The sequence below is a fragment of the Petromyzon marinus genome, chromosome 1 (genome assembly GCF_048934315.1).
Source record: "Petromyzon marinus isolate PM22_M1 ecotype Great Lakes invasive population chromosome 1, UKy_Petmar_22M1.pri1.0, whole genome shotgun sequence".
Taxonomy (NCBI): Eukaryota; Metazoa; Chordata; class Hyperoartia; order Petromyzontiformes; family Petromyzontidae; genus Petromyzon; species Petromyzon marinus.
This window is the reverse complement of record NC_133667.1, coordinates 32889396-32899338: the sequence shown is the minus strand read 5'-3', so window position 1 is coordinate 32899338 and position 9943 is coordinate 32889396. Positions and strand designations below refer to the sequence as shown.

The 9943-nt window shown below is 51.2% G+C and overlaps 1 protein-coding gene across 1 annotated transcript; it reads left to right on the top strand.

Moving 5' to 3' along the window:
* Positions 1 to 8040, top strand: GPATCH4 (G-patch domain containing 4). The gene is made up of 7 exons (XM_032949703.2): positions 1 to 322; positions 1931 to 2004; positions 3291 to 3383; positions 4209 to 4325; positions 5147 to 5259; positions 6061 to 6111; positions 6909 to 8040. Exons 1-7 carry the CDS (start codon positions 250 to 252, stop codon positions 7774 to 7776), a joined length of 1389 nt encoding a protein of 462 aa, XP_032805594.2. The 5' UTR covers positions 1 to 249; the 3' UTR covers positions 7777 to 8040.
* Positions 8041 to 9943: the final 1903 nt, after the last annotated feature.

Sequence of the window (9943 nt, the reverse complement as noted above, 5' to 3'; positions counted from 1 at the left end):
CGATTTCGATTTAACTTTAAACAGAAACAAACAGGAATCGATTCTTTCTGTTCCGGCGCACGTCACCGTTTCAACCCCCTCCCCTCTCCACGTGGAGCCGGCGTGGTACAGTGCGGCCGGGGCCCTGTCGTAGGAGCCCCCGGGGGATACAAAGAGGGACGCGGCGAGACAGAGGAGAAGGGACACGAGGTTCGCACACCGGAGACGAGCGGTGGGGGGAGGAGGAGGAGGCGGGGGGTGGTGTGTGCAATGGAGACACGGGAGAGCGGCTCTGGTCGTCGTTTCGCCGAGGCGCAGATGCTGAAGCACGGCTGGACACGAGGTTTGCACGTGTATTCTTGTTTTCATCCTCCTTTACACTAACCATACTTCACCGCGCCGGTCACTGTGGTGGTGGGGGGGGGGTGTTTGACGACGGCGCGTGAGCGCGTACGTTATAGGCGCACGTAAGTACGGCGCAGCAGCGATGTCGTTCTGCTGCTGTACCGTGTACGTGAACAACCCCGTCACTTGGGACGTGTATTACAGCTCCGACGATGGAAAGATGTTCCGCCGTCTCCTCATGGCCGTGTGTAGTGGAGAGTGGGCAGGGCCAGTCGGGAGGATGCGCCGCCCAAGCGTGTAATAAAGAGCCGTCGGATGGAGAGCGCTCCGAAGTAGTTTTGCGGTATCTACTTCCCGAGGCCATTTACTGGCACAAGGCCGGTGCCGAGTGTAATAAGCCCCCCCTTGCTCGAGTTTCGCGTGGAAATGTGTTCGTTTCGTGACCACCCGGCGCATCTAATTGACACATGCAAAGCATATTGATGTTCTAGAACGGTTTAAAAAAAATTCTAGCACATTGGTACTACCCAGTGGGAAAGTTAATTTAAAAAAACGTATAGTTTTACCCCCTGTGCTAGAATGTGTGCCCCGGGTGATTTTCTGTCAACAGCTGCACAAATATATATTTATTGTGCAGCAGAAGAGAGATTTTGGTTGCGTCAAGTGTCAAGGTTATGTTCTCGTGTCGTGTTCTTTCGGCGATGACGATTGCGTAATTTTGCTTTTGTTGTGTTAACAAAAATGCACAAAACTCTTGTTATCCGATCTTGGTTGCGCAAGTTGCTAAATTAGGGTCGTTATCGTTTCTATCACTCATTGTGTTGTCACTTTGCACCAGGACTTAATGGAAAACTAGTTTATTTGCATTTTCTTTTATCTCGTGGACTCTTCATCTGCTGCAGTTCAAAATAATCTTGCGTCCTGAACACTGGATGAAGAGATGGCACAGCGCGCAACGTAAACCAGTTACTTATTTACCCAGGAAAACGACTCGCGTTTAGGAGGGTCCTGCTACAATGGAACGGTTTGGCCGACACCAATTTCAAAATTCTATGTTTTTAGCTGTGGAAGGAAAGCTGAAGATGGCGAAGGAAATCCATGCAGAACAGTGGGAGAGCTCACAAACTCCATCCGGGAAGGACTACCCGAATCAAACAGCCCCAGTTCCTTCTTGCCGTGAGGCACAAGTTGAGCCTACTACGCCACCCTGCTTGACCCGTGGCCGAGCCGTTCGCGGTTCAATCTCGACGGCCACCCTGGTTAATACCGTCGTGTATTATCCCAATAAAACATACGCAACGTCTGCTTAGCAGTGGACGTAAAAAATGCCTCCGTGTTGTACCAAAAAGTAGGGCACGTGTTGCCGGCGTCACGCTCCAAATTTGGCAGAGTTGCAAAAAAATCGCCCGTGGGTTACTTTCATTGAGCGAAAAACCCACGTCGCCAAAATCGCCCCCTTTTGCCGTCGGAATGCGTGCGCCCGTGAAACATTAGCGCGTCCGTGTGACGGCCTTTGTGTGGCCGTGAGGATGTGGGTTGCGGGAGAGCACCGCGTGTGCTGCTAAACGATCGCGCGTTTGTAATTCCCCGTTCTTCCCCGAGGCAGGCAAGGGCCTGGGCCGCTTCGAGAACGGCCGGGCCGAGGCCGTCAAGGTGAAGGTGAAGCACGACACAGCCGGGGTGAGCTCGGCAAGAGGTCAACGCCCGCTCGGCCGCACGCCACGCCGTTTGCCGTCGCGGGCGCCGGCGCGTTGACACCGTGGCGCGTGACGCGTCACCGCAGCGCACCACGCCGCTTTTTCTCCCACTGGCCAAGTTTTCACCCCCTTTGCGTGCCGCTCATTCGTTCGTTCCATTTTCCTTCGTTTCATTCCAGGAGGTAATTGCGTACGAGTGAATGAGTTGGCCCATCGAAAAAGCTCAGCGAAGCAATCCGAAAATTACTACCGCGCTGATCCCCAACCTCGAAATAGTTGCCCTGAATTTGCCAAATCTTGTTGGGATCCTGAAAATTAAGCAGTGTTGGCACATGGTTAGTGCTCGGATGGGGCAACCACATGGGCGTGTGACTGAAGTTTACAGGAGACGATTATCACCCCTTTTTGTATGTGTGGTGGGTGTCCTGCCACATTTTAAACACCTGTCAACGGAATTGGCCAAACAGCCCAATTCAGGACACTCCTGACAAAGAGTGCGACTCGTACGTAGCCATCCGATTAGCATGGTTGGCTACGTATGGTGCAAAATAAGTTCAATATACATGTGCAAAAATAGTGTTTTGCATTACACGCGGCATTGAGAGTGCGATTTTCATCATACATGCATTACGTTTTTGTACAATATAAGCCATAATGCACAGCCCTTTCATAATACACTAAAGGATGAAGGCTTCCTCACACCACATCTGTCACAGGGGTTCTTTGACCATACTTGATCATTTTGGTGGGTGGGGGGGGGGGTGGTTCCAGTCTCAGTTCAGATATCACTCGCCGCTGATGTTAGTCATGGGTAGGGGAATCAGACTCGGCTATCCGGGATCACAGCAAAGTGTGCTTACCGCTATACCACCATTACCCCGATTTTTAATATACACCGTGTTTTTTTTATTTACCATACAATTTTGATGCTGTTTTTTGTTATTCTGCGTATTTTAACTCGCCGTTGCTCTCGTTTCGCTAATTAATGGTTTAATTGTTTTTTTTTATTTGAACGCTCTGGAGCTTGTTTGCTATTTGGTGGCCTTATTTTGAACCAGGTATTTTCGTTGGGGGAGGGCAAAACGATAGACTTCTGGTCTCATCATTCAAACTACTTGATCATAAATAAAGGCCATCCATCTTACCCATCCGTCCCGTCATAAAAGCTTTCTGAACATACTTCACCGACCCTTTGAGAGCCCAAACCCTTTACCCACCCGCGGCAGAATTCTGCAATTCGCCGGCGATGCTGTGTGTGCATGCGCGCAGATCGGCCATGACATGGCGGAGCAGTTCACCTTCCACTGGTGGGACCACGTCTTCAACAAGGCAGCGGCCAGCATCGAGGTGGAGGGCACAGAGGTAATCTAAAACTAAACGATTACCAGGTAAGGCCCACTGAGCTATATATTTGTAGCTCTTTTTCAGATGCGACTTCGCCACAAATGGTAGCTCAGCGAAGGGGCTTATCGTCACGTGGGAATTTACAGCAGGGGAGAACATGCGAGCTCCAAAAAAAATAAGAAGCGTCGGGGGTTGAGGGAGATAACGTCTCGCCACCTGGTTCGCGTGACAGGGGGGGGGGGAGGACGGTTGGGCGGCGGTCCAGCTTGACAGACTCGTCTCCGTGAACTTTGCTTTGGTCTGCGCTTGACCTTACCCATCCGCCCTGTTTTATGAGCGCCTCGCTGGCCACAACTGTGGCCTTTCCCTTGGCAACCGTTTTTATTTGGTCGGCGTTTTTGTTTATTTTTTTTTAGTTTTGATTCGAGTCGCTGACGACGACAGACGAAATTTTAGTCGCAGTATTTATTTTAGTCGCCCTCTTAAGTCTAGTCGACTGAAGTGGTCAAAACGTTGAGTTCGCTGTTAGCTATGAAATGTTAGTGTAAGTCGGCGTGATATTTGTTTCGCCGCATGTATATTATCGGCTCAGCCAATTGGTGAACTCTGTAAATATTTTTGTGTAAATTACCCAGTTACCATTTTTGGACAGCCTCATTGCACGGTTGTCTCTAATGACATGAATAAATTATCTGAATTATCTTATCTCTCGTCAGAGTTGAGCTTTTTCTCTTTTGTAGGTGGATAGAGTCGCCGTCGGCGGCTTAAATTAAATAAAAATCGTTGTGAGGACGGAGTCCTATCGCCACTAATTCTGCGAACGCAATGAACGCCGCTCGGCAGGAAGGTGCCAAGGTGATGGGAAATCGCAGTGACGGAGCGGAGGAGCCGATCAGCAATCGGAAGCCGCGCAAGGCGCACCTTAGCACGACGCACGCACTCTACGGCAACTTCGTCAAGGTACGACGCCTGCAAGGTGGAACAGGTCGGCCTCGCAAGGTCGGACCCTGGGTTCTAATCCAGGTTTCGGCCGCCTGTGGTATAATGAGTTTGTTGTCAAATGCAGCGGGTTAATGAAAACAAGTTTTTTTCTATTTATAAACCATTTGTATATTGGCAGGTAAGGCCCACTGAGCTGTATAGCTATTTTTCAAGAGCGACCTGGTAACAAACGATAGCTCAACGATGCGGCTTGTCACGTAGAAATGTATAGCAGCCAAATACTCTGAAATGCATGTTTCTGGAGGGAAAAAACGGAGTACCCGGAGAAAAATCCACGCAAGCACGGCGAGAGAGACATTCAAACTCCAAATATACAGGTATCAGGGGTTGGGATCAAACCCACGACCTCCTGATTCCAGGCGAGGTAGTGAACATCTCGCCACCATGGCACCAGTTAACGGTGTCGACCCGGTCGCTTATGACCGCACGGAAAAATCCCATCGCATTTAGTTTGGTTCTGCACACCGGTTTGGCAGACGCACAACGAACATTAGTCTCATGTACGGGCGAGCAAGTGCTGCCCTCTAGGTGTGGACCAGAGGAGTTGCGTGACGACGAAGAGATACCTCTGGGATGTGCCCTTTCCGTGCGTGGGCCGTTCGCCAACACGGGGTGATGCGGTCATTGTGGTTCATTTGTGGCAAGCACTATGCATGTAATGAGTGCGACCTTATAATGTGGATTGATCACCGCCGGTGGTTACGACGACGATGGTGAAGTTATACCCTTCCAGGCGGTGCGTGACGTGTGTCTCTCGCCGCACCCGTGCCATCGAGCAGGCCGCTACGCTGACTTCGGGAGAGGAGGTGCGCGATGAGAAAGAGAGCTCGGAGGTTGAGACCAGCAGCTCGGAGGATGAGGATGCCAAACTCGACCTGTCATCCACCACCAGGTTTGGTGCTCTCCTCGTTCATTCGACAGTAAACACACTAGGGAGGTGACGTCATCACGGTGCTTGTGCCAGGATAGGTGCACCTTGTTGACAGCCTCAGGCCTTGTCCCCTGGTAGACCCTACCCGCGTTTGGCCTTGGTTCCGTCATGAGATCGAAGCGTGGCCCACGAACGGCGGTTTAGATTTTTTTGCCGAATTATCGTCTTTAAGTTGTACTTCACCGTCTAGTTTGCATTGCCTTGGTGCTTGTGGTCTCAGTCGTTCCATTAGGTTCAAGGTAACATTCACTTAGAATTTACTTTAAAAGTAATTGATCCTTTCACGATTTGATGCTTGCATTGTAAACATAAGAATCGACTTAATACATTTCTGCATCTTCTGGTTAAATAAGGGATAATGATCATCTTTGCTAATTCACACTTTACGCGATACGATGGAGCTGGAGCCGTGGTGAATGCACTGCGCTACGAATCCAGTGACCTCTAAGTCCCATACCTGACCGCCTGTTAACATGAGCGATTATCTGAACTGGTGCGAGCCTCCCCCATTCACCGACTTCCATGAAGTACGACCTAACTGCCACCACTTACATGGGGGGGGGCGGGGGCGTGGGGTGGGGGGCTTCATCCAGCATTGGATTGACAGAGGCTGTAATCATGAGAGCACTGCATCGGGAGCGTTGTTTGATTTGCGTCCGGCTTGCGTCGTCCGTGACGGGCGACTTTGATTGCGTCACCTTCGTGCCGCTCGCTGTTTGCGATCGGCGCCACTTCCAACGTCCTCGCCGTCTCGCTCCGCAGGATGACGGACGAACAGCTGTTGAGAGCGTGCGGCGGGAGGACGGCACACAAGTGAGTTGGCAGAGGCGGGGCCGGGTGCGGCGTTTGCTACCCGAGATGATGTGGAATTTACAATTTTAAAAAGCGGACGTTAGATTCCGGGCATTTGTGAACGCTTTCTAACGTTAAAAATGCGTCGTTAAGATGATCCGATACGTACCACCACCCTTTGCTGTTCAGGACTTGGCTATATTGAAAAACAGCGATGTTCATCAAGGACTTTGCCCAACACCTGGGAGACAAAAAAAACCGGGCACAATGGAACATTTGTTTCGATACCGCTATTTGATCCTTATGGCGGTACCCCGGGGTACCAAATAATACAAAATGGCCGAGGCAATTAAATGTTTTATTTCTGGGACACAATTTTTCTCCAGGGGTGTTACTTAACTCTGCGACTGGGGTACCAATCAATCCTAAATCGGTGCAACTCCGCGATGTCGAAACGCAGCGAGGACGATTCCGCTGAAACCCTGAACGCTCGTACGCACCACGGTGCATCGTGAGTACAGCTCGTCGAGATGAGTCGATTGCCGCATCGCCGACCATCAACAGACTAAAAATGACCGCATCACGGACATTATGCGAGAGCCGGGGTACTATGGTGCCCCGGGGAACCGTTCAGAGGTTCATTTAAACACTTCGGAGGAAAAAAAAACTAATGTTGGAGAGGATTACAGCCAAGCGTTATCGACAGCGGTGTCCGAATCCTATTTGTGTGCATTTGCTTGGTTGCCCGACGATTTGAAAGTGACGCCAACCTTGCCCAAGCTTGCCACATGTGTCTCTGCCCCCCTCCCGTCTCGCAGGGGCGCCCGTCACGGCGTGAACATGAGCGCCAAGCTGGCCAGGCTGGAGCAGCAGGAGCGCGAGTTCCTGAGCCGCTGGGGGGGGGGTGGCGGCAGCGCGCGTGCCGACCAAGGGTCGCCCCGACCGGCGAGCGACAACGCCGCGGCGGCGGCGGCGGCGGCAACGGTGACGACGACTGCGGCAACGGTGACGACGACTGCGGCTGCGTGCGGAGCGGGATTGAAGAGGGGCGGGAAACGGAAGAAGTCCAAACGCGAGCGGCCGGACGACAACGACCACGCAGACGCGGGCGGACCGGGGCCCGGGACGGAAGAGCCGGGAGTCGGCGGCGACAACGACGTGCGAAGCCGACCGAAGAAAAGGAGGCACGAGAGGCAGAAAGGGTCCCCCGGCCACGGCATCGTTCCGGACGAGACTGGAACGGCCGTGGCGCCGGTGGCGGCGGCGGCGCGGGACGCCGGCCACCGTGACGGCGCGAAGCCACGCAAGAAGAGCAAGCGGAATGAGTCCGCGGTGAGGTCTGAGAGTGACGGTGCCGGTGGTGATGGTGATGCTGCTGGTGCTGGTGGTGGGGAAAATGTGTTGGATACCAGAGATGGGACTGATGGTGTTGGGGATGGTTGCTGTAGCAATAACGAGGTGGCGGAAGAGGAGGTGGTGGTGGTGGACAGGTCTGAGAGAAAGAAGAAGAAGAAGAAGAAAAATAAAAAGAGAGCGAGAGAGCGGCAGGATGGGGAGAGGCGAGGCTCACCGGCGGGAGAGACGAATGAGCCCAAACCGGAACGCTCTTCGGAGGAGAAGAGCGTCGCCCGGAGCGATGAACGCTCGGCCAAAACTGCCAAGAAAAGAAAGCACAAGACGAAGTAAAGATAATCGACTGGTGTGTTTATATTTTAAAATAAACTAGTGGAATTCGCCAAACGTGGCAAAGTTCAGGACTTTACTGATGATGAGTTTTGAGAATCAGGAATTGCTTGATTTAACAAAATTATATTATTTGGTTAAATTATTGCTATTAAAGCAGGAAACTTTGCGACGACAGTTTTTGCGCGAAAGTGTCATGAACATTGTCCCCTTGACAATTCTTCATTTAGCGACGTGTACGCAATAATAAACGGTCTGGACTTTTTAGTCGCCGTGTGAGAGACCGGTGTTTGTCTGCGTGTGTGATGTGAATTTCTTTACAAGCCCCGCGCCACACCGCCGACGACTCCCATGCAAAATTAAAACCGCATTCGGAGCTCGCTTTTGCGTTATCCCGCACATCGCTGTTGGGCACGTGTGTTGCATCAGATAAATTCAACGCAACTGAGTTCTGTTATCGCTGTCAATCTCCCATTGGACGTACGAGATACGAAGGCGGTGTGGGTAGCCGCCACCACGCTGAAAACCTCGCAGAAGAGAGTTCAATTCCCAGCCACGGCTCCCATTCGGTGGCGACTGACATCTGAACCACTTCCAGGATTATCCCCCCCCTCCACCGATCAAACCACACTGACTCGTGTGGTAGTTTGGTTAAATAATCCCAATGATCAACGTGGTATAGGCAGACCTTCATCCAGCAGTGGATATTTGATATGCATGTACATTTGGGTAGGCGTCGAAATGCGATTATTGTTCAAATCCAGCGACTGCAAGGTGTTTATCTTGGAGGTATAAACCTCTGACCTGGCACCAATCTAAAGATGGGATGGACTCGGCAGGTCATGTGAGATTGGAGGGGTCTACATGCAGATTTGTATCCGTCGGGTTGTCCGATTCGAGTTGTTTACGTTTTTTTTTAAATATACGATTGCTTCTGTTAAAACCTGATGACGCTGGATGTCATCTCCAGCGAAATGTCGAGACAAAATTGTCGAAATTTTGCTTGTATATCAACCCCTCCGTGTTTGCCCGCGTGCCAACTTGATTGATTGGCTCTGTCATTTGGATGGCGGAGGGTATAGTTGAAAATTGGTATCACACTCGCACGATCTCGTTGTCCTTCCCCCGCACCTCCGATTAGCACAGTTTGCTACGTACGGTGCGAAAGAAATTTAACATAATACACGGTGGGCTATGTGGGTTGGTGGAGGATTGGAGAAGGGGTAGTGTTTGGGGGGGGGGGGGCAACCTCGGATAAAACATCGCCACTGATGTTAGCCGTGGTTAGGGGCAGCGGGCAAACCACAGCGCCACCACAACATCCGTACAGACACCTACGCCCAAAGTAACTAATTTATTAATCGTAGAGCTCTGTGCTTTTGCGGCTGGTACCAGATGGGAAGAGGTTTTCGGCCTCTTTATCGAGGACCCTCTAGATATCGAGGACCCTCTAGATATCGAGGACCCTCTAGATATCGAGGACCCTCTAGATATCGAGGACCCAGTGGACTTGATTGAGACGTGGGGTGGAGGAGGAGGCGGAGGAGGACGGGACGTTGGAGAGAGCCCCCACTGCGTTTCGGTGCGTGGAGCTGTGCAGAAGTCGCTACCCAGAGGTGCCACCAGGGGTCAGGGTTCATCCATCCAACGGGGCCAAGGAAAACGTTAAAGGCGTTGCAACTGCCGCGCCAGAAGATGGACTAGAGCTGACGACCTGGACTGCAAGTCCATCGCGCTCACCATCAATTTACTAAAACTAACTAGGCTATATTTTCATTTCACCAGGTAAGGCCCACTGAGCTATATAACTCTTTTTTTTTCAGAAGCGACCTGGCCACGTGATCATCCAACGAAGTGGCTGATCACGTGAAAAATTATAGCAGCCAAATACTCTTAAACGCGTAATGTTGATTCTAAATGTGGAGGGGAAAATCCAGAGGACCTGGAGAAAAATCCACGCGACCACGGAGAGAGAGAGACGTGAAAACTCCAAATATACAGGAGTCAGGAAACGCCTGTACACCAGGCCCGGTAGTTAACATTAGGGCTGAACGATTAATCGATTTCAAATGGCAATTTTAAACAATGCGATTAGCAAATCGCAAAGGCCGCGATTTTTTGCAATTTGAAAAGTTATCTTATTGGAATTGTTTTATTTATTATACTTTCT

Bases quoted from the DNA above. Each gene is read 5' to 3' on its own strand.
- GPATCH4 (XM_032949703.2), top strand. From the start codon at position 250: ATGGAGACACGGGAGAGCGGCTCTGGTCGTCGTTTCGCCGAGGCGCAG. The intron at 323-1,930 runs GTTTGCACGTGT...TCCCCGAGGCAG, and splicing joins GAAGCACGGCTGGACACGAG to GCAAGGGCCTGGGCCGCTTC. The intron at 4,326-5,146 runs GTACGACGCCTG...GCCATCGAGCAG, and splicing joins TCTACGGCAACTTCGTCAAG to GCCGCTACGCTGACTTCGGG.